Consider the following 25,339-nt stretch of genomic DNA (forward strand, 5'->3'; position numbering starts at 1 on the left):
TCTGTATGCTAAATGAAATAATCTTAATACCATTGCTAAACAAAACGTCATAAATTTCACATTTTAAAATTTCAATTAACAAAGTGCTCAGCAGCTGTTGTGACGAATGTTTCAGATTTGAGTCCAATGTTTTGGGTACAAGCCTAGCTGCAGTAACATAATTGAAAGATAACAAAGTGTGAAGCTGGATGAACACAGCAGGCTAACAGCATCTTAGGAGCACAAAAGCTGACGTTTCGGGCCTAGACTCTTCATCCTCTCTGATGGGTCTAGGCCCAAAACGTCAGCTTTTGTGCTCCTAAGATGCTGCTTGGCCTGCTGTGTTCATCCTACTCCACACTTTGTTATCTTGGATTCTCCAGCATCTGCAGTTCCCATCATCTCTGAACATAATTGAAAGAGTTTTGTTGATTCACTCGTGAGATGTGGACATCAGTGGCTGGGCCAGCATTTATTGCCCGTCCCTATTTGCCCTTCAGAAGGTGGAGGTAAGCTGCCGCCTTAAACCACTGCAGTCCATGTGCTGTCCGCAATGCCATTATGGAGGGAATTCCAGGATTTTAACCCAGTGATGCTGAAAGAACAGTGATACATTTCCAAGTCAGGACAGTGAGTGGCTTGGAGGGGAACTTCTAGATGGCGGTGTGCACGTGCATCTGCTGCCCTTGTCCTTTCAAATGGTAGCGGTTGTGGTTTTGAACGGTGCTGTCGAAAGACTTTTGGTGAATTTCTGCAATGCATCTTGTAAATTGACATGGTTACTGTCTCCTGGATGGTGTCAAGCTGCTGAGTATTGTTGGAGCTGCACCTATCCAGGCAAGTGAGGAGTATTCCATCGCTCTCCAGATCATGGAGAGGCTTAGCAATCTCAGGAGTCTCTGACCAGCTCTTATAGCCAAAGTATTTATGTGGCAAGTCCAGATGCTGATAATGAGTGCTTCAGTGATGGTAACATCATCAAATGCCAAAGGGTGACAGTTAGACTGCCACTTATTGGAGATGCTCATTGTATGGCATTTGTATGGCCATGAATGTTACTTGCCACCTTTTAGCTCAAGCCTGGATATTATCCAGGACTTGCTGCATTTGGATATGGACTGCTCTAGTATCTGAGGAGTCACGAATAGTGCTGAACGTTGTGCGGTCAGCAGTGAACATCCCCACTTCTGACCTTACGATGGCAGGAAGGTCATTGATGAAGCAGCTGAAGATGTTTAGGCCTAGGACGCTACCTGATGAAACCCTCCAGAGATGTCGTTGAGCTGAGGTAACTGACCTCAAAAACCACACCCACCTTCAACCAGCGAAGCGTTTTCCCCCAGTTCCCATTGATTGCAGATTAGCTCGTACCCTAGATGCCATAGTATGTCAAATGTGGCAGACAGCTGTCACTGTCACCTCACCTTTGGAATTCACCTCTTTTGTCCACGTTTGATCCAAGGATGTTTTGAGGTCAACAGCTGAGTGGCCCTGGTGGGAACCAAACTGGTTATCACTGAGCAGGTTATTGTTGAGCAGGTGCTACCTGATAGTATTGTTGAGGACACCTTCCATCACCTTTACAGATTTTTGAGAGTTGACTGATGGGGCGGTAATTAGCCGGTTGGATTTGTCTTGCTTTTTGTGTACGGGACTTGGGCAATTTTCCACTTTATCAGGTAGATGCTAGAGTTGTAAGTGTACTGGAACAGCATAGTTGGGGATGTGACAAGTTTTGGAGCACAAGTCTTCAGCGCAGTTGCTGGAAAACGTCAGGCCCCAGTGCAGTATCTAGCCTCCAACCGTTTCTTGATATCAAATGGAGTGACTCAAATTGGCTGGGGATGCCTGGTGTGGTTGAGATGAATCATCCACTTAGTACTTCTGCCTGCAAATTGTTGCAAATATTTCAGCACTCCAAATACACGAGGTAGTGGGGGAGTTCGCACCCAAATTGCCTCTCATCACCTGGGGTAAGTGAATAGTGGAGGAGACCAATTCACAAAAAGTTGCTGCGGTGCACTGAAATTTTAATAGGAGCTGCTTCTCCAGTCACTGATGATCCCAGAAGGGGTGAGGATGTGAGAGTGAGGACAGACTGTGCTGGACAAGGCCAGGAGGGGAAGGGGACGGGGACGTGTGAGAACTAGCCTGCCAGGCGAGGCCAGGGTGTGTTCTTGGGAATAGCTGGTCTGCCAGACGAGGCCCAATTGGCTGCAAGGGTTGTGGTGACAGTCTACTGGGTGAAAGTAGGGGTAGCAGCCAGTCTGCTCAGTGGTAGGCCGCGAAGGAGGTGAGGAGGCCAAGCAAGTGGCTCTGAAGTTAGAAAAGTGTGGTGAGAGTGGCTACAGCAGGGAAGACGGGCAGAGGCTGCCATGGGGGTGGAACACTTTTATACCTGTCAATAAAGGAATACTCAACTAGCTGGATGCAAGGAAAAGTTGAAAGTCATGGAGGTATCGAATTTCTTGCAATTTATGTGCTGTTGTGAGCTGTGTCAATTATTTTGGAAATTTCTTTTTGATGCTACCTTATGTCTGTTGTCTTATGCTAATTAAAAATGGTGGTGCCTCGATAATTAAAACTTTCAATGTGTCTTGTGACTTTTAAGTTTAATGGAGGACTGTTTATTATTGAAGATATTGCTGAGGGTTCTTCTAATTCTGCCTCTGACGGAGTCCAAATACCCATAAGTCAGCACAAACATAGAATGTAATGTAGCTACATGGCTGTGTCTCACCGAATGAATTTGGTAAAACTGAAAAAGTAACATGGAATATGAAAAGGTAGCAACCCCCACCCCCAAAAATTCAAAAGGAAGCCTTCAGGAAACGTTGAGAAGAACTCCGAATAAATTATTTTGACCCCAAAAGTGGACAATATCAGTATTAAACAATCAGTTTCTTTGCACTGGTGGGACTGCAGGCAGTTGCAAATAATCTGACATAACTTTCTTCCACTGTGAATTGTGTCTTGTTTTCAAATGATATAATGATTTCTGAAAGGTACAATTATTTAGTATCCATCCCTGAAGTGAATATGTATAATTAGCAGCCTGCCAAAGTGCATTTTCTTTTTAAAAAAAAGTTGTTCAAAGAACTTTATAGACATGGCTAACTATTGTCATACATGCAGACTTTTATATAAGATAAGTTGCTGGAGCTTTTTGGAAGAAGATTGTTTGGCTCTAAGTTTGTTACTTGCCTTAATTTGATTCAGTTTTAATTATTGGACTTTGAAAATAAAACACGGAAGAGCAATTGGCGTGGTGGCAGATTGCAATAGTTTTATTGCGGTTCTGATTTACTGGATTTTACTACAGTATGAAACCATGATTTATACTGCAGACAGTTGGGCTGTGTGGTTATGTTATAGTACCCAGCTAAATATTCTGTAACTTTGAAAGCAGTTTTTGGTAAGTTTTGACATCCCTTTTTCACCATTTGATATCCAGGGAGTGAATCTATGCCACCTATACAACCTATACAGGCAATTGCAGCAGACTCAGGAATTACTACAATTACTTATTTCAGATGAAAGCTAGCGTTCAGATGACTTTGCTCTTTCTGCTATTTTAATGGCGGTGTTAACTTGTTTATTTAAAATTGGTAATTCCTCTGTTAAAGGGGAAGGTAAAGGAATGTATGTGCATGTTTTAGGCATTCATCTTTTATCCTCAACATCAATTACTAACCTCATTCATTAGAAAATGTTTGAAAAACATTGCAGAATAAAGCTGATGAAGGTTAACGTTTGAGTGATGCCCTCTCTCACAACCAGCACAAGTTCCAAGGTTTTATTTCAGTGATCTGACTCATTCTAATCCCTCATGCCGCCACATAGAAATAAGGAATAGTGCTGTAGCTATGCTGCAAATTTAAAATCGAAGGAAAATGCTTAAAATAGCAGACCTGGCAGCACCTAAGAGGAGTAAAAAGCAAAGCTAACATTTCAGGTCAATGACCCTTCATGAGAAATAAAAGTTGTATATTTTAAATAGTTCGGTCAGTACACCCTCAGTTTCTCCCCTGGACCACCATGGAATAATGAACAGGGAAAAATGTGTTGGTGAAAGCTTTGGCTTTTGGTTTTGGATACACTGTTACTTCAGGTTAGTGCAGGCACATGAGGATTCAGTTAACAAATCATTGTGCTCTATTTGCGTTTGGATTTGCTACACCCTTATATTTTCATTTTCATTTGTATTGTCAAATGAAATAATAGGGGTTTTAAAGTCACATCTCAGACGAATTGCTTAAAATTCAAAGGTAAAGGATATAGTCTTCTGTGTTGTACTTGCTCATGTAGCAATCTTTGAATGATTAGCGCCTTGATGCTAAATGTGTTAGTTTGGGTTGAGGTGCTCTTGTTGTTTCTTGCCACCAGTTATGAAGGACCTTCCACTTCCAGTGGACCTTTTCCAGTGTTTTGTGGTAACTGGTGTTGGTTATCTAACCCTTCAAAGTATAAGGGGACATACTGCCCAGAAAATCCTGACTTTGCTCTTGGTTTAAGACCTTTATCCTTAAGCAGTCATTTCTTCAGTGGGTCAAAAACTGATCTGCAACATTGGAGGCAATGATGAATTTTGTCACCTCTGTGTCATCCCATATCTACTTGAACAGCTTTCCATCCTCCTCTTTAAACTTCACTCATTGAACCTAAAACGACAAAGGGAGTAGACACAGGTGAACACTATCAGCTTGAAGACTTCACCCCAAACCCTACACACCATCCTGGCTTCAAACTATATTGCCATTCCTTCAAAGGTCTGGGTCAAAAAATACTAGAACAATTTCTTACACACAGTGGTGTAACTATACTAAACTTGCATTGTTTTTTGAATGTGGCTCACACCCTTAATGGCTCTTGGTGATGGAGAACAAATGCTGACTAAGCCAGTAATGTTCACGTGCTATAAAACAATAACAATCGAGACAAATCTTTAAATACTGTTGTTACTAAAACTGCAGCTAAGGTAAATTTATGTACAAGTTCCAGAGATTCAACGGCTAGAAAATGGATGACAAAGGACTTGTCATTAATTAATAACACACACTTCAATGCAAGAAGTCCAGTAACAAAGACAGTTATGCTGAGAACACACACAAACCCCAACATAGCTAATGCTAAAATATGACTTAAAGAAGGGCAGGAATGGCAACTGAACATTCACGTTTGCATTGTAATGGCTAAGGAAGCAATCACCGTTGTAAGAAGAGGTAATATTATAGGAATATCCAACATGTGAGGTCGCATGGGCTGAACTGAGAATTGAACTTTCACTGCTGAGAGTTTGCTGTAGAATTTCCAGTCAGAGGCAGATGGGTGACCCAGTATCTCGGCAAATTGCTGAGAAGAGCAAAATCAATCAAACAGTAATAGTAGATATCGGTGATACCAATAACTGGTTTAAAACCTTTGTAAAAGGTGTAGATGTGCAGAATTCTATGGATGTGTTCAGGAGAACTTCTTAACCAGCACATATCAAGCCCATCAAGAGAAAGGGCTGCTCTGGCATCTGAACTTAGTTTTAGGTATTGATGTTGGATAAGTTGAACGGGCATCAATGGGCAGTAATTTTGTGGCACTGATCAAATTTCACTAGGATTTAATGTAGTTCTGGAAAGGGGCAAAAACAATGTTCTGTAAAAGCTCCCAATTGGCAAACGGGTAAATTGACTAAGTAGAATTTGGCAGAATGGCCTGAAAACACATTTTGAAGATGTATTGGTGTCCGAGCAATGGGAGGCATACAACAAAGAAATGGTGGTGGGGGGCAGTGGCAGTGTTGTAGCATACATGTTTCCATGCAGAAAGAATAGGATTTTCAAAATCTTCATCACCCAAGAAGTCAAAGAGCACACACCACTGTAGGACAAAACAAGAAAAGGTTACCTTGCATCAGATATGCAGAAAGCCCTGAGGGCTATAGAAAGTACAGGAATGAAATTGAAAGAAAAGTAGGAAAGCCAAAGCAGAGGAAAATTTAGCTCAGGGGATATATGAATTATTGAATAGAATAATTGTAATGAAGTAAAAGCAATATCACCAGGTCCAGATGAAGTGAATCCCAGGCTAATTAGAAAAGAGGAGAGAAGATAGCAGAGGTTTTGACCATCATTTTCTAATTCTGTTGGTTCACAGGTGTGATGCTGGAGTTCTGTCAGTGATGCACTATTCTTTAGGAAAGAGAGATCGATTAATTACTGGAGGTCTTAACCACAAGGCTAGTCACATTATTGGACAAATATTCTGTGCGACAGTATAAGTCGTCATTTAGAAGGGATCGATCGGGGCAGTCAGTGTGGATTGGTTTGAGGCAGAATGTGTTTAACAAACCTGATTGAATATTTTATGGAGATAGTAACAGGATAAATGAGGGGACTGTGATTGCTGTATTTTAGATAAATTTCAGCAAAGTTTTTGACCAGGTCCTAAGCTCTGTTGTTGATTCTTTTACACGTGGGAGCAGTTTCCCCCCATTTGCTCTGTCCAGATATCATAATTTTGAATACTTCATTCGGATCTCCTGTCAGCCTTTATCTGTCCAAGGAAAACAGCCCCACTTTCTTCAATCAGTTTTCATAAATGAAGTTACTCAACCCTGAAACCATTTTCATGAATCTCTTCTGCACTCTCTTCAATGTCTTCACAATCCTCCCTGAAATGTGGTGCCCAAACTGGACACAGCACTCCAGCTGAGGCTAAGCTAGTAACGTATACAGATGTAAAATATTCATATTATGCATTCACATTATAGATCCAGGTCCCCCTTTTGAGTTGTACCCTTCATGGATATTGTCTCTCTGCATTCATCTTAACAAAATGTATTTCTTCATACTTTTTTGAGATTAACTTTGCCGACCCCCTATCCACCCACTCCCCTAACATGACCATGTCCTTTTGAAGTTCTATTCAACCCTCTTCAGTCTGGATCATGAAATCAAAGGGCAGGTTTATCACAAAAATTTGAATTAGTGATACGAAGCAAAGGGTAACAATCACTGAATGATTTTACAAAGAGAACACTATTCCACAGTAGGAATCATTAGGGCTTGTTGCTCGTTTCCTTGCTTTTCACTGGTGATTTTTCTTTTTAATTTACTTGTGGGTTGTGGGCATCACTAGCTAGTCCAGTGTTTCTTGCCCATCCCTAATTGCTGAACTACATTGTTGAGGGTCTGACATCACATGTGGCCCAGACCGGGTCATGATGTCAGATGGCCATCCCTCAATGACGTTAGGAAATAAGATAGACTAAATGGCAGTGGATATAAATAAGAAGTATGAAGATGAGGGCTAACAGTACTGTGGATGTACCTGCACCATAAGGATTGCAGCACCGCCTTCTGAAAAGCAATTAATAATAGACAATAAGTGATGGATTTACCAACAATATACACATCTGAAGAACTATTTTTTTTAAAATTTCTCTTAGCAGGCAGTTCATTACCAGTCGACGTAGATTTTAAAGTAGTTTATGAAAGGAGCAGAAGCTTTGGAACAAGTGTTGGAATGTGAAATTAGGCTGGATAACTGTTTAAGTTCACTTTGACCTGATGTGTCAACAGCCGTCTTCTGTAGTGTAATGTTTTCAATGCTTCTGTTTTAAGTAGATTATCGTAAAGGTATTGGCTAATTTTTGAATGTTAAGCAAAAAGCCACCTTTTGCACCTCCACCACCTTTTTAGCTCTTTTTTGTTTAGTTTTTCTGGGAATTTCTATGCACTGCGCTTTCTATGGACCAGAGAATAGGAGGGCACTTTACTCACGAGCTTTGCCCAAGTGCTTCTGGTAGATGTATTTACATCAGTGCAGAAAATGGTTTGAGACCCAAGAAGTGGAGCTGGTCATAGTCAAAGTAGAAGCTGGCAACCCCTGTCAACTTCACCTGAATCCAAAAAATAAATAAACAAAAGGATGTCAGGAGATTTTCATACATCCGCATAAGGAAATGTTTGCTCGTAATGACAGCATAACAGTGACACTTAAATCGCTATGTGGAAGATTCCAAATGCCACTAGAACTTACCATTTTATATTAAGTGCTGAAGCTCCAATTGCTGAGACCCTTCCCACTAACTCCTAGCCCCTTTGTATTCTGTGTCAGAAGTTCTTCGTTTATCAGTATTTGAAACATCAGATAAGTAGAAGAGGTTGGTTGGCCAGTGGGATTGGCTGCAAAATATCAAACAGTGCAGAACTCCTGCTTTGTATGACATCACTGTCCAAACGAAGGTTTTCAATGCTAAACTAGCCCTTAATCCCTCTATTGCGTGCAATTATTCTGATTTGTATTAGGGGACTAGTTTATTCAAGCAGCTGGGATGAAAGAAGATCACAAGTTGGGCTAAACTCCAGAAACTGTGGTGGATGGATGCACAGTGAAAATGCATCCCATGCAGGGTCACAATAGTCCACAACAATAACCAGCCCAATACCTACTGAACTAAGCAGTACTCTTTGTATTTAAAGCAGCAAAAAGGATAATTACATCACTCAGTGCAAATCAGTTGGTGAGTTTAATGTGGAGCAGCATTCAAGAGAAACCCAATCACTGAAAACATATCAATGTTTAGAAATAACTCTTAATAGAAAGCAAAGGGTCATTGATCAGGACAGCTAACTACTGATAATAGTACAGTCAGGTGAAAAGAATTTCATTGTTATCCCCAGGCTGATGGCATAAAAGGTATAAGATTACAACATTCCAAACTGCTCTCTCAAGTTTGAAGAATCGATTTCCTGTTCATTTTTCTATGTTGATCAAGGCTTAGTTTAATATTTTGGCTTGACCCAAGTGATAAAATTGATGCCTACAAACTTGGAACAGCAATTTTACCACAGTGGGGAACTGCTCTCATTTCTACAACTTCAGTGCTGCTCTTGGTGTCCGAAGCAGTCCAATTCAGAACATTGAGATACGGAGCTCGGTCCCTTTATGTTAATTACTTGTCACCCATGTCAACAGCATCAGTGTAAATGTAAAAGTCTTGCAAAATGGGGCATTCTGGCCCACAACATGTAGTCGAGTTTTGAGGTGACAAGAGACTCGGGCAGTATCTTTGTTAGGGTAATCTGATTTGGATGAGGGGTGTCAGTGATGGTCCATCAAAAACTGAATGTAATGGATCCTTCCACATCAAAGGGAGTTGTTATTGGGTTAAATTGTAGAAAAGTAACAGTTCAGACTTTATTAAAGGCAAGTGTATAACTGAGGAATAGGTTGAATGCAGTGAACTAGTGACAGGAAGGAGAAGAGGAGCATCAATGTGAACTGAACAGGTAGGAAGAATTATACCTTTATTGCAGTGATTCCATGCCACTGTAGCGAGTTCAGATTTGATAAGAGAACCACCAAAATGTCCACACTACATCACAGCTGCTTCATATGAAATGTTGGGTCACAGTCCTTCATGAGTGAAAAATGTTGTACCTGCAGCTTTCGTTACAATGAGTCCATGTCTCACTAGAGGTGTAGGGATAAGCTTCTTTTCTGAGCAATCACTTTGTTTTGCAAAGTCTGGTTTTTTTAAAGATCAGTTTGTGGCTGATTTTCTAAAGCAGTCTTTGTGGGGCAAAGATCAATTTTCTCAGGCTTCAGTACAACCTTGTCATTTTGACATCAAGCAGCACTTTGGAAAATTAAGTTTCAAAAGTCAATGAAAAGTATCAGAATGCTTGCAAACCTGGAGTAATATGTTAAGTTTTGTTAGCTGCCTTACACACTGGTAGAGAATCGTGAGAAAACAATTCCCATCAGTATATTAGCTGTGACTTGCAATTTCAGAACCATTTATTAAAGCTTTAACAGATAACAGTAGTAATCAGGCAGTTTAAGTGGTGGATGATCTTTATTTCATTCATTTCTCCAGGAATGCTCATTTCAGCCTGTCAAATGAAATCTAACTAGGGTAAATGTAACTTAAATCCTTCAGTGACATGAGATGAGTTAAATCACAACAAAAATAAAAAGCTGGATTAATGCAATGAGAGGAGAAAATAAAGAGTTAACGTTTCGGGTCCGGTGACCCTTCCTCAGTCACCAGACCGGAAACGTTAACTTTTTTTTCCCTCCACAGATGCTGCCAGACCTGCTGAGCTTTACCAGCAACTTTGTTTTTGTTCCTGATTTACAGCATCTGCAGCTCTTTTGGTTCGTAATATAATGAGAGCTGGGTTTATGTTTATAACTTCACTCATATGCACCTCGCAGGAGGGAGGGAGAGTTTGGAAACTCTTGATTTTAAGGAAGTAATTTTAGAACTGTATACTGTGCTGATTTTCTTATCATTGGGACAATCTTTTGCTCTTGAAAGCTGCCAGGAAGTAAGCATGCAACATAATTCCAGTTAGCTGGCACATAGATTACTAAACTCTTCTGGTTTAAAGGGTTAATCTGGTGGCTACCTGGACTCTGGAGATAATGTTAACGAATCTCAGTAGAGGATGTGATGAATGACTTACAGTTGGCCCCAGAATAAAGAATGGAAATTCTGCCAAGGTACCCTCTTCCAATTCCTTGTCAAGGGTACCTGCTGAACATAGGTGTATATGCTAGATGATCACAAGATTAGTCTAGACTATGATGTTGTCTGAATGTGAGTTTGCTAGCTGAGCTGGAAGGTTAGTTTTCAGACGTTTCGTCACCATTCTAGGTAACATCATCAGTGAGCCTCCGGTGAAGCGCTGGTGTCTAGAATTCCTAGAAGCATGGCATTCCAACCGGAACTCCATCAACAAACACATTGATTTGGAACCAATCTACCATCCTCTGAGAAAAAGAACAGGAAATGACATCACCAACCCAAGGAAACCTAAACAGATAAATAGAAAGCGGGACATAACACCAGCACTTCATCGGAGGCTCACTGATGATGTTACCTAGAATGGTGACGAAACGTCTGAAAACTAACCTTCCATCTCGGCGAGCAAGCTCACATCCAGAACCTCAACCTGAGCTACAAATCTTCTCAAAACTCGCTATGTCTGCTGTTGAAAGACCTGCAGACAATCACTGTTGACGTAGATATACAAAATGACCATTTGAGCAAGGTGTTGGAGAATGCCCAGAGCCTATGGACACACATTCAGTTCACAGATTAAGAAAGCAACTTGGGTTTAGGAAATACATTCTGTTAGTGTTGCATTTTCACATACTTCTCAGATGAACTGCTCTTTGTTAACAGGTGTTTGATCACAGAGACCGATGTGTTCATGGGTGTTCAGTCGCCTAAGCACAACAGGTGTAGATATTATAGAACTGTGTAGACAGCATAGAACCTCAAATTCGCTCCATTTCAACACTGATTCTTTCACTGACTGTACTTCAATGCACTTGCAATCTTCCAAGTGCTACTTCCTAATAGATTATTTCACAGTATGTGCGAAATGAAATCTGATCAGATCACTCAGATCAGATGAAATGCGTTGTGGTTTCACCATCAGTTTAATTGAAGGTAATATTGCAACAGACGACTTTACAAGTGCAATCTGTACAAAGTATAGCGCTGGAGAATTTTTTAAATAAATGTTGTTAGGAATCATTCATTATGAGAAGCAATCTTTGAAGTAGTGGTGAATTGTTTATACTTGTGCATGTAATAGAGCAGAGATAACTATCAGTCTGCTGTTTTAAAGAATGCTGTAAATTTATGATATCAGTGCTAAGCAATTACAGTAGCCTTGCTACAGAGCAGGTGGCCTTTCAGAAATTTAGTGAAATAAAGGAAGTTGGTTTCTTATTCCTTTCAATTTATTTGTGCAAGATCGACAACAAATCAATCTTCCATCAAACTATTTGAATTTCTCACAATTCTCTACCAATGTGTAAGGCGGCTAAGAAAATTTAACATATTCTTCCAGATTTGCAAGCATTCTGATACTTTGTGCCATGAATTACACCCCTGCTTGCAAACGAACTCTGCCATTTTGTGACCATGGCTCTGCATGTGAACTGAGCCTGATTAGGCGGCACTTTTTTTTGCTTCCCCGATCACATCACTGCCAAAAATATCCCAGGTTATTTACTGCTTCTCACACCTTATCCCCATGCTGACCTCCGAATTCAGCTTCATTCACCCCACCCTTTCCCTTGGATGAAGCGAGTCATCTGAATCTTTGGATTTTGTGACACAGCTTTGCATTTCATAAATTATATCTACACCAGGATTTCACATGAGGACATGCACTGAAATAAGAAACTTTTGTTAATATGACACAGCCTGCTACAGTTCAGCATTCATACAAACATGAACTTTTATCATTGTTCTGGTATGAGTATCATCTACCCATAATTTGATGACTATGACGCACTTAGATTTCGCACAGCATCTTTCCCACGTTTGGTCATCTATTCTACACAGGAAGTAAATGCTTTTGTGTTAAGTCTATAATCAAATTTGGTGTTTCCTTTTTTTAATATAGAAAAACTGGCATTATAGCAGTATAAACAGCTATATAGTGTCACAGTATGATTATTGTACTGTATAGTAGAGCCCATCAGATTTATGTAACTGCCCCATAATTGAATTGTGGCAGGTAGTAATTTTTTATAGTCATACCCACCAGTTTGCTTCTTCTATAGGGTGTGGACATTGTTGGAGAGGCTAGTATTTGTGGTCTAACTGTCCTTGAATAGAGTTGCTTTTTAGGACATTTACAGAAGGTAGATAGTTAACCACATGGTGATGGTCTGCAGTCACACCTAGACCAGACTGGATGACAATGGCAGATCTCCTTCCCTGAAGGAACGTATGAGCGAGGAACAGGAGCAGGACATTGAGCACCTCAAGCCTACTCCAACCTTTAATAAGATCATAGCTAATGCGATTTAACCCCAACTCTATCTTCCCTGATAACATTTCACTCCCTACCTTAACAAGTATCTATCCACCTCAGCCTTTAAAAATATTCAAAGACCCTGCTTCCACTGTCTTTTGATGAAAGAAAGTTCCAAAAACACTAAACCATCCAAGAAGAAAACAAATTTCCTCACTTCTGCCTTAAGTGGGTGATGCTTTATTTTTAAACACTGGTGCTGAAGTCAAGATTCCGTCACAAAAAGAAACATCCTTTCCATATCTGCCCTGTGAAACCCCCTGGGGATCTTGTGTTTCAATCAAGTTACCACTTGCTCTTCTAAACGCCACCTGATGTAGCTCAGCCTATCCAACATTCCTTCATCAGACAACGCATCCATTCCAGGTACATGCCTAGTAAACATTGTCTGAACTGCTGCCAATGCAGTTAGATTCTTCCCTCAATGAGACTATGAGTGCTGTACACCATTCCAGATTTCAGCAGTGCCCTGTATAGTTAAACATAACCACTGACTTTTCTAATCAGCTTCCCCTGCAATAAACAATAACATTCTATTAGCTTTTCCAATTACTTGCTGTATCTGCATACTATCCTTTTGTGACACATACACTGAGACACCCAAATCCATCTGCATCTCCAACTTCTGCAACCTCTCACAATTTGAGATAGAATACTGATGTAATATTCTAGCTGCCAGAAAGTACAATTTCACTTTTTCCCTCATTGTGCTCCATATGCCAGGTTTTTGCCCACTACCTAAACCTCCTTATAAAAGCAAAATGCTACAGATGCTGGAAATCTGAAATAAAAACAGAATGGTGGAGGCACAAAGTGAGTCTGGACGTATCTATGGGCAGAGAAAGAGATAGCAGTTCGAGTCCATCTTTGGAACAGAAAAGCCCCTTGTTTTACTCTTGCCTGTGCACTAGTGAATGGGGGCTGATATCTCTTAGTTTGGGAGATGAGACCTCTTGCATGGTGTTGACCTGAAAGATATAAAGGCTAATGGTCTGTGCCAAATTCTGGAGTTCTGGCAACAGCTAGTTCAATAATGCAGGAGGCTCAGAAGGAATACCATCAGTCCTGACTGCTATTTGTCAATCACATCACCTAAATCAGATTGCTACCTCCTTATCTCTCCTTTCCCACGGCCTACTTGATTCATCAGGCATCGCAAGTCCATCTTGTTAATTGTTTGGCCTGCTCCCATCCCAACCAATCGTACCCTCTACTTCCAGTCTGCCACCAGGACCCTCACAACTGACAGTAAATTCTGTCCGAGGTGCCTAAACATGAAAGTTGTATTTCTCAGTACCAACAATTCTCACCTTTATATATCACTTCGAGCAGAGTTTTCCAGTGTCATGACCAACTGGCCTACCATATGAAATGTCACTCTTAACAGATTAACTTACCATTAATTTCCTTGATCGTTTTGGAATTTTACTGTGTGCTGATTGCCTGCCATCGTAATAACTGGATTCAAAACAGATCTTTGAAACACTTTGAAGCATTCCTAGAAAAGTCCTTGTATCTCTTTTTTTTAACTAACAAACTAACAAGCACTACCAGATTATATTGTTACTTTGGTGATAACCAGCTGCTATTAGTTGGGAGGTCATTCACATTCTAATTGTGGAACTGTGCTTGTTATTTAAAAAAAGAGAAATAACTGAGCTTCAATTCTGTTACAAACTTTATTATTGTTATAACTGTTATAGTTTGCATATAAAAACAGTATTTTAACAAAGTACATGCTGTTGAATCCTTGTGTACAGATGTGTTGTATACCTATTAAGTATTCTCCAAAAGATGACGGTATTCAAGTTACTCTTGGAGCAGAGCTCAAGTTTGCTTTATGTGCCACAATTCTAACCAGTATAAATTTAGACCAGACCTCTATCCTTCATTGTGCTGTCCAGATGGCCTACGTTGAAGAACTTCAGCTGTGGATCATCCAAACCTGACAATAAGATTTGTGCCAAAATGCCAATTGGCCAGTTGGTCTCCAAATGGATGTGTCTTTTTTTAATCATTGCTCATTTTACTATCTTACCAATATATTTTCTGCCAGATATTTGGGAATACCATTAGTGCAAGTTCCAAGCAGCAGCCAGGTGTTTCCCCACAGGAACTGATGGAATAGTGAGGTTGAATTATCCTGAACATGCCCTGCAGCTAGACTAATATTCCCAGAGGGCTGGGAAGATGCTGCCGACTTAATCCTCCAGCTGAAGATTTCAGAATGTTGTAAAGTATTGGATGTTTGCAAAGACTATTATTTTTAATGGAACTGTATAAAACAAAAGTAACACCGTGTTGTCGATTGCTTACTGTTCATTTTGAATTTGACAAATCATTTCTGTGTGAAACAGCATGATTCAGGGTCATTCATGAATGCTCATGTTTTCTTTTAACAGCATACCGAATTGGCTATTTCTGTGCCAACAACAACTGTAAAGATTGTAACAGGTTCAGTCGGTTCTGGCCTGTTAGGTTTCTCGTCAAACTTTTACCATCTGTCAATCATACCACAGCCATAATGTTTATCAAGTCTTTCAACAAAATCCGTTGGAAACACGGCCAAGGAGAAATATTTCTAACCAGAACTGGGCACTGCTGATGCTGCACAATCCTTTAAAAAACTTATGCAGTACAGAATTGAAACCAACAATTCGTGCCCCATTCCCCCTTCGTTTGTGGTTCTGCATATAATCCTCCTCTTGATCATCAACAAAGTAATGGAAGGTGTCATCTTCATTGCCCACCATTCACTGACACTGTGTTTGGGTTCTGCCAGGGCCAATCATATCCTCATTTCATTACAGCCTTGATCCAAACATAGACAACAGAACTAAATTCTACAGGAGACCTGAGAGTGAATGTCCTTGGCATCAAGACAGCATTTGACTTGAGTGTTGCATCAAAATGCCAGAGTAAAATAAAAGACAATGGAATCGGGAGAAAACTCTCCACTAGTTGGAGTTATACTTAGCGCAGAGGAAAATCTCCTGTGGATTTTTGACGCTAATCGCTTAGGTTCCAACACAATCCTGCAGGTGTTCCTCAGAGTAGTGTCCTAGGCCCAACCATCAATGACCCACACCCTGTCATAAGGTCAAAATTAGAGATGTTTGCAAATGATTGCACAGTGTTCAGCAACACATCAGGTACTGAAGCAGCCTGTGCCAGTAACCAGATTTTGGCTGATAAGTGGCAAGTGACATTCATGCCATACAGGTGCCAGGCAATCAGGCAAACCCATCTCTCAAAAAAAAATTAACCATCTCCAGTTGACATTCAGTTGCATTACTGTCACTGAATTTCTCCACGGTTAATATCTTGGGATTGCAATTGACCAGAAACTGAACTGAATCACCTGTGTAAATGGTACGGGTTTGAGAGCAGGTCTGATGCTGGGCATTCTGAGGAAAGTAACTCAATCTCCTGATGCCAAAATGCCTGTAAACCACTAGCAAAACGCAAGCCAAGAGAATATTACAATGCTGTCAACTTGGTTAGCTTGGTGCACCTCCACTGACCCTGAAGAAGCTTCTTTCCCAGCAACACTGTGGGCATACCAGCAACAAATTGTGTTGCTTCACTGGGGTAGCACACTGGAAATGAGGCCTAGCTATTCTCTGTGTCATCAAATAAGTCAAAGATGTTATAAATGTACAAAATCTCCTCTTTACCCAAGTTTTACACCAGGTTGACTGAAAGCACAAACTGTTTCTGTGCTTAACAAGAACCACTATTTATTACTAATAAAAAGATTCTGTCTATCAGTACACTACCATATAACTCTCATTGTTAAATCTCTAAATCCATTTATAAAACACTATATATACTGACAGACACACAAACAAAAAATGGGTGTTACAGCTAGACAGTCAGACTGTGACAGCAGTCCATTGGCCCTTGTCCACAGGAGAGAGACGATCCTTTTTGGCTTGTCAGAATTTGCTGTTCCTCGATCCTCCACAACTTACCACAACCGGTGAGGGGAAATAAGCTGACTTTTTTTTAGGCATGAGGTTTATTTTTTAAAACTGCAGAAAAAAAACATTCCTTCCTTTCCTTAACTGTCTGTTAATTTTAAGTACAGACCAAACAGTAGCTCATTACCTCATTCCATCTCATCCAAGTCTTAAACTGTTAAAGGTCAGACATTCTCGAGATATTGGCTCAGCACTCAGGAACATACACCTTAGTACCACTAAAAATACATTGAGTTAGCACAGCAGTTGAACAGATGTGATAAAACCTAACCACAATCATCAAATATAGATGTATTATCAGCCATTTCACATTTTGCAAACATCAGCCCATAATTTTCAGCTTTCAAACCCAATGCACTGCTCACCCTACTGTTCACTTAATTTATCCTGAATGCATTTGGATATTGGCCATAACTAATCACGGTTCAGGCAGTGTGGGTCTTGTATTTGGCAACATGGGTTAAGGAGTGAAAAAATGTGCACCTCGATCCCAGTTGCTTTTCACTGACCACTTGCTATACGTACACAATGTGGACTTCAAATGCAAATGTACAAGGCAGAAAGATGATTGTTTCCTATTTAAGCTAAGCACTGAAGCATGGCTGATGCACAAAGAACCAAAAGATAAAAGCTCTTAATAAAACAATTTCTTTTTTCAGCTCTGTAGTTGCAGAGCATCAACGAGGCAGGCAGAATCCCCAAAGAGGAGCTGCATAATTGTAGAATCGTTGTGCCAACACAGCATGCTAGAGAGATATGCTTTACTGAGTGCTGTCTTCACTTGTCCTTTAATTGCAATGCTCCCCATCCTTACTAAGTTAACAACAGAAACAAATGATGAGCAACAATTTCAATGTACTTGTACCCAATTAATAATCCACTTTATGAATGGGGAATAATATTCTTGCATATCTGCTAGAATATTCTGACAAAGTAGAAAGTAAATTACCCCAGCATTGTAATTTTCAGCATTCTGTCTATTATCTAATTGTAAGGTGCATTAGTGCTTTTACAGTTATTGTTTCTTTGTTCATGCCCAAATAACAATCAGCATGTACTAATCATCCCATTAACTTGTCGTCAAATGCTGGTTTTCACAAGCATTTTAGCCTCAGGAAGGAAATATGGTCCATCTTATGTAAATGCTTTGAGAGAAAAAAAGGCTTTAGGGAACCTTCAGTATTTGATCCTTTTGTTCTGTGAAAGGTTAGATAGGCATTGAATCACTTTCTTAATCGGAGTTCAATGCTTAAACTAATTTTTATTCTATTTATTCTGGTCAGAATTCAGGAAATCATAGAGTTGAAGTCTGCCTTGAGTAAGTTTGATGAAGAGTAAAACAGGTTTCTGATTTATTATTGGCCATTTTCACAGCAGCTGGAGACATACTTTACCTTGGCCTTTACCTCAATGTTTAAAACCTTATGAATTCCTGCTCCACATTCAGTCAGTTGATCTCTGCCAGGTAGGGATTCTACAAATGCATGATTTAAGAAAGGGAATGAGTCAGACTGACTACTTCACATCGCTGTGCAATGATTCCTATTTGAACGGCTCTTGTTTTGGCAATGAGTGCGGACAGAATTTTGTTACATTACATTTTGTCAAGGTTCACATGAGTAATTTTCTGGGCAAGATACTCGTTTGAGTAGTGTCTGAAGAACGGCATGTCAATATGTCTCTGTCTCTAGAAAAGGAAGGCAGAAAATTCACACAAAAAATGAATTTACTAATTTCAATAATAACAACATAAATTTGGATAGAGATAGTAGGAACTGCCGATTCTGTAGAATTTGAGATAGCAAGGTGTAGAGCTAAAGGAACACCGTAGGCAAAGCAGCATCAGAGAAGCAGGAAAGCTGATGCTTCGGTCTAGGGCCAAAACATCAGCTTTCCTGCTCCTCGGTTGCTGCTTGGCCTGCTGTGTTCATCCAGCTCTACACTTTGTTATAGCATAAGTTTGGATAGTAATGGTTTCCACGATAGATATTAACAAGTAGCCCCACCAGAACACAGGATGACAAATAGTGCTAACTCTGAATTTTAAAACGTGTATTGGACCTTTGAATTAATTTTATGAAAAAGATGAGAAACAGAACACTTCCTGTTATTCAGGCACAAACCAGTTTCCCCAATTTGTTTTGTTTCCAAAAGGTTCCACGTGAGGAGGAGCGAAACGGCTCATCTTAGCTGTTTACTTGACTTCTCATTTGGGCGCAACAATGTGAATTTGACTTTGGATTTTAAAAGCAGCCATTGTAACCAGGCTCTCTTGAATTAACAAAAAGAGTGAGTCTATTGATTGCTAAACGTGAGAGGAAATAATAACACAACACGGTGTAAAAATGAGAAGTGAATCCAAAAGTTAAAAACAAAACTAATACAGATTAGTCTCTGAATTGTTCGTGAAGAGCAGATATAAAGGTAGTGGATAACATCAGTAGTGTTGACATTGGCAGCTGAGCAGTCGTTCTTGAGATTCTTTCTTCTGTGGGCTGATAGAAGTTGCTTTGTCCTGATTCCATTTGAATTGGTTGGCAGCACTAAGAGTGTGTGTATATTTTATACATGCAGTGTAAAGGTGTTTCAAACGGCTGTTCTCGAAGCTGTGGGCCTCACAGCACTCTGGCCTATACACTAAGGTTTCCAGCCAGTTGCACACACAGACTATTTATTTTAATTGTCATGTTTAAACGTACAATTTCTAATTTTGTAGCTTCCTATTATTTGTATGTTTCAATCTCAATGTGAGCAAGCAAGATTTGGCAGCCTGATTTCTTGTTTCTTTCAATCTAGGAATGCTGATGTGCAAAGAAAAGTATCACTTTGTTTATCATAACTTTCCATTCTTTGTTTTGAGGCATGTAGCAGACATTTGATCTCTTTTAATTTTACTTTTCATTTAGGAAGACAACAGATAGTTATGTTGTTATCAGCTGCATTCTGCTAATGCACCTTCTTAAGCTAAAACCGGGTCTAGGCCCGAAACGTCAGCTTTTGTGCTCCTAAGATGCTGCTTGGCCTGCTGTGTTCATCCAGCTGCACACTTTGTTATCTCTTAAGCTAAAACCTTTGAACTGTTTTGGATTCACCTGGCTTCTGTTTAGATCAGGTATTGTCTTTATATGGATCAGAGCCAGGTGGCTGACGTGAAATGAAAACAAAAATCACTGGAGAAACACAGCAGATCTGGCAGGCAGCATCTGTGGCAAGAGAAAGAGTGTTAATATATTTCAAGTCTAATGCAACTTTCTTTAGGTACTCAGATCTGTAGAATTTTGCTTTTATTTTGGTAGTTGATGTGAATTGAGAATGGTGCAAATCTTCCTTTAGCCCTGAAAAGTAGGAGTGAAATTTACCATGTGCCTTCTTTCTTACTTTGAAAGGTTGGGTTAAGCAGTTTAACTTAAGTAAGTGATATATTGTGATTGCTATCTTCCAGTGCGATGGTATTGTGCTTGACCTAAGTAATACATCACTGGAAGGAATTGCAGTCCTCAACATTCCAAGCATGCATGGAGGTTCCAATCTTTGGGGTGAAACGAAGAAACGAAGAAACTATAATCGTATGAGTAAAAAGGTCCCAGAGAAACACTTTTCAACAACAGTAACAGATGTGAAGGAACTAAAGTTCTGTGAGCAAGGTAGGAAACTCAGCATTGTGCTATTTACCAAGTAGGTTTGCATCAACATCAGTCTGTACTACCAGCAGATTTTCAAAAATGCTGTCAAATATTTTCATTGCATACTACCATAATTAGCCCGTGAGGGAAACTTGTTGCAAGCAATACAACATCAGTGAGTCCTTTCAGGAATTCAAATGCCAGCTACAGTATCAATAGGCATCATGATACTTTTTCAAGGTGCAGTGTAATTTAAATATGCATCATGTTGATTTACGTTGCTGTCCAAAATTAAATTTCCAATTTTCATCCATACATATGAGTACTAGTCTGAGCCATTCAAAACACCAGAACAGCAAAGGCAAGTTACATTTTTTTTAAGGATTTGCTTCCTAGCTGCAAAAGCATTAGCTATTATAAACATTGAGCCATTGACTCTGTTCAATGCCACTAACTCCACTCCCTAGCCACTGATGCCATTGATTTAAAAAAAAATTTAGGGTTCGACAATACATTTCACATTTGTCCTTAAATGAGCTTCCAACCACACAAACTGTGCCATTGCTCAGATCATGTAGTTCCATTTCCATAGCATACTCCCCCTTTTCTGATGAAGGGTCTAAGCCCGAAATGTCAGCTTTTGTGCTCCTAAGATGCTGCTTGGCCTGCTATGTTTATCCAGCTCCACACTTTGTTATCCTAGACAACATATGGCTGAGATTTTTCATGAGTTGGCCCACTTGGTCACTTTTACTGCCATCACTGCAGGTGAGCTTCACTCCTCTCCTCTGACATATGCTCAAACCTTCTTCAGTCTTCCCCCTAAGACTTTCAGACCTCTTTACTATTTCCCTTGATATTCCTGATTCTTTCATGATTCCACACCCATCTGGATCCCCATGCGCAACTTTAGCTTTATGGCATCCATAATTCACCTCACCTACATTCTCTCCCTTCCCAAGGACAGAAAAAAAAATTGCTCATGAACCTGAACTGCTGTGGCACATTAATCATAAATAATTAGTATATTTAATCAAAATCATTATTGTTTGTTAACTGTAGAACATTATTGATGCATTTCTGTTCTATAGTTCACTGCTCAGGATTACTCAGATGAGAATATGTAATTTGCATTTAACTTATTTTTTGGGAATGAACAATGCCTTTGTTATTTTTCATGATTACAAAAATTGTTCTCAAAATTACTTAATACCACTAGATACCTTGGTAATCTGTCATTGGAATGTAATCAATGTTTTAAAAATCACTCTGACTCAAGATATGGTACTTTTCAACGTTGATGTACCCCTTTTGTACATTTTTCTCCAGGTTATCACAAAATCTCTCCTAAATTTGTGGATACACTTAATCCCTTAAGGCCTGCCTCAACAATCCATTATGCATTTCTTGAATTCTGCATAGAGTTGCAAAATATGAATTGTCATTTTTATACTTCATAGAATCATAGAGTCCCTCCAGTGTGGAAACAGGCCATTCAGCCCAACAAGTCCATGCTGTCCCTCTGAAAAGCATCCCACCCAAACCCATCTCCCTAGCCTCTCCCTGTAACCCTCAAATTTCCATGGCTAATCCACCTAATTTACATACCCCTGGACACTGTGGACAATTTAGCATGGCCAATCCACCTAACCCCCACATCTGTGGACTGTGGGAGAAAACTGGAGCACCCAGATGTGCAAACTCCACGCATACAGTCACCCAAGTCTGGAATCAAACCCAGGGTCCTGGCACTGTGAGGGAGCAGTGCTAACTACTAAGCCATTGTGCCACCCCTTTTTAAGAAGTGGGGTCACTATCGTTGTACCACAAACCCTCCTCTTTTTGTTAATCAACCCCTTTGGACATGTTATGACTCGCCTTTATATCCTGAGGCAGGACTTGAATCATCTGGCTCAGAGGTTGGAACACTACCACTGTTTCTTTGCCTTTTTTCTGTTGAAGAATTATTGTAGAACCTGTAATAATGTTCTTTGTATTAGCATTTGCAATTTGGAATCTTGCCTTGTATAAAGACCATTTCTGAGTTGATATTTGAATTTTTGCTTGTGCCTAATCCTATCTTTCAACCTAGTTGCTTTTCACGGCTTGTTCTTCACTGCCTGGATGTCAGTCTCCTATTATGATTTGACAAAATTGTATGCAGCTCAACAGTAATGTGGTAGAATATGTTGCAGCAGTATATGGTGCTACAACAAATAGCAAGTTCTTACCTAGAAAGAAAAACTGAAAGGAAAGAGAAACATTCCTAACTCAGTCTGTCCGACGTGTTATTAATAAAAGTCTAGAAGCATGTAGATCATGAAGTCCATTAGAGAGTAACTGCTCTCTAGTAGCACAAGGAAACCAAGGCGAAAAATTAAAACACACTATTGTCAAACTCTATCAGAGATAAGTAGGGACTGCTGATGCTAGAGAATCTGAGATAACAAGGTATAGAGCTGAAGGAACATTGCAAGCCAAGCAGCATCAGAGGAGCGGGAAAGCTGACGTTTCAGGTCTGGACCTTTCTTCAGACATGGGAGAGGGGATTCCGAAATAAAAAGGGAGAGAGGGCGAGGCGATTATGGAAGTTGGATAAAGGAGCAGATACGCGGAGAGAAGACAGATAGGTCAGTGAGGCGCGGATGAGGCTACCCCACCCCCACTTCCTACCTACTAGCCTTATGCCCGCCTCCTTGACCTGGCCCTCTTCCCCCAATTGATCAAGCCCCATTCCATCTCCCCACCTTACATTCACCTTCACTGGCTCCATCCCTGCCTCCTTGACTTGTCCGACATCTCTCCACCTATCTGGTCCTTTATCCACCTTCCATCCTCCCCTTCCATCCTCACCTCCCCCCACTATCTATTTATTTCAGAGCCCCCTTCCCCTCCCCAATTTCTGAAGAATGGTCCAGACCGAAACATCAGCTTTCCTGCTCCTCTGATGCTGCCTGGCCTGCTGTGTTCGTCCAGCTCTATACCTTGTGATCACTATTGTCAAACTCTACCCTGGAATTCATGTTTTAAACATCTTGAGTGATCAAGTTTAAATCGTCATTTAAATGGCAACCATGGCTCAGTTGGTAGCGAGCCTCACCTTTGAATCACATGGTTCCAGGTTCAAGGCCCTGTCCAGGGTTTGAGCAGAGTGTCAAGGCTGACACTTCATTGCAGTGCTGAGGGAGTGCTTCACTGTTGCAGAAGCAGAATGAGATATTAAACCAAGGCCACGCCTGCCTGTGCTGGTGGATGTCAGTCTTCATTTTGAAGAAAGGCAGGCACATTATCCCCCAGTGACCTATACAATATTTATTCCCTCAATCGGCATCACAGAGCAATTGATCACTATCACTATCTGTGGGACTTTGCCATGCAAAATTATCTGCCACGTTTCCTTCATCACATCAGAAACCACACTTCAAAAAGCATATCAATTACTGTAAAGCATTTTGTGATGTCCAGCAATTGTGATCAACACTAAAAAATGCAAGTCTGCCTTTTCCCTTTCCAAAGTGATTTGATGAAGTATTTACATACAGTGTCCTCTGGTGAGAGAATTAAGGGAACTAAGTAACCTTAAAATCGCTACTAAGCCATTTACAGGTGAAATCAGGAAGTGCACGTTCACACAATAGACTAGATTTTATGTTCCCCGTCAGCAGCTTTGAAGGCCGGACATCTAAAAATCCAGCTGATTGCCTCCCTACTGCTCACACATCCTGAACCTGCCTATAATTTTACAATGGTCGATGAAGATTTCAGGTGTCCCACTTGTCTTTAGACCTAATGCTACCCTTTCAAGTAGCTAATTTCATATCAAGGTACGGACCTCATTCTGGCCCCTCTGGTATTTAACCCTTGGCTGGGGCAGGCCCACCCAATACGAGACATCCTGCAGCTGGTGTTTTGGCAAGGTCAAGTGGTAGTGACTTCCTTAGCATCATGAACCCAGCACATCTCTCCTTTCATCCTCTTCAAATCCTCACCCACCTCTCTCACTGATAGAGGGTGAGGGTTTGAGCAGAGTGTCAAGGCTGACACTTCATTGCAGTGCTGAGGGAGTGCTTCACTGTTGCAGAAGCAGAATGAGATATTAAACCAAGGCCACGTCTGCCTGTGCTGGTGGATGTCAGTCTTCATTTTGAAGAAAGGCAGGCACGTTATCCCCTGACCCCAGTGCATGGAAATCTTTCTCCCCTCGAAAGGCTATGAATGCAGAAGGATCAAGTGATTTTTGTTTGGTTAGATGTCAAGGGATGTGGAACAAAGACACGTAAATATGAACAAAATACAGATTAGTCACAGTGTAGTTGAGTAGTGTAACAAGCTCAGGTTGCTGTACTTCCTACTCCTGTTCCTATGTGACCATAATGCAGGTGCAAAAGTAGTTGGCATCGGCAAATGCTTATTATTGAAGTAGTTAATTTTTCTAGTTTAGTCGTTGCTTGGCTTGCAACTAAGTTTAATCCATGATCGAATTCCTCATTAAGTAGTACAGTAATAGACATGTTTTAAAGCTGATCATCATATTCCACAGGGCCTCTTCTGGAACAGAGGATCTGTGAGTAATGATCAGTGTAATACCATATGGTGAACATAATTCCATTGTTGGCTGACTGTAGTGACCCAAAACAAAATAAACTTGTGGATATTGGATGGAAAATGGTAACTGGCTCAATCATGTTTTCCCTTAGACCCAATATCGCCTTAACACATGTTCAGTTCTGCATAGGAGCAATACATTTTGGCTGAGATACTGGAGGACAGTCAGTTTGTATGGCTGTATTCCAAAATAAGTCGGTGCATGCAGTAAGCAGTAGATGAGAGGGAAAGTGTGGGTGGTGGTAACAGGGTGGCAATCTGTTTCCTAGTTTACCGCATCTGAATGCTTTGATGTGTTGCAACCTTG

The 25,339-nt window shown here is 40.4% G+C and overlaps 1 protein-coding gene across 9 annotated transcripts in view; it reads left to right on the plus strand.

The window, feature by feature from the left end:
- LOC125454004 (diacylglycerol kinase beta) overlaps window positions 1-25,339 on the plus strand; it is a 505,848-nt gene that overhangs the window by 438,099 nt on the left and 42,410 nt on the right. For all 9 annotated transcript variants that reach the window (XM_059647135.1, XM_048534235.2, XM_048534238.1 and 6 more), the window contains one exon: window positions 20,247-20,448. In XM_059647135.1, the coding sequence (XP_059503118.1) occupies window positions 20,247-20,448 (202 nt within the window). The remainder of the gene's footprint in view (window positions 1-20,246; window positions 20,449-25,339) is intronic.

This window comes from Stegostoma tigrinum, chromosome 7 (assembly GCF_030684315.1).
Source record: "Stegostoma tigrinum isolate sSteTig4 chromosome 7, sSteTig4.hap1, whole genome shotgun sequence".
NCBI lineage: Eukaryota > Metazoa > Chordata > Chondrichthyes > Orectolobiformes > Stegostomatidae > Stegostoma > Stegostoma tigrinum.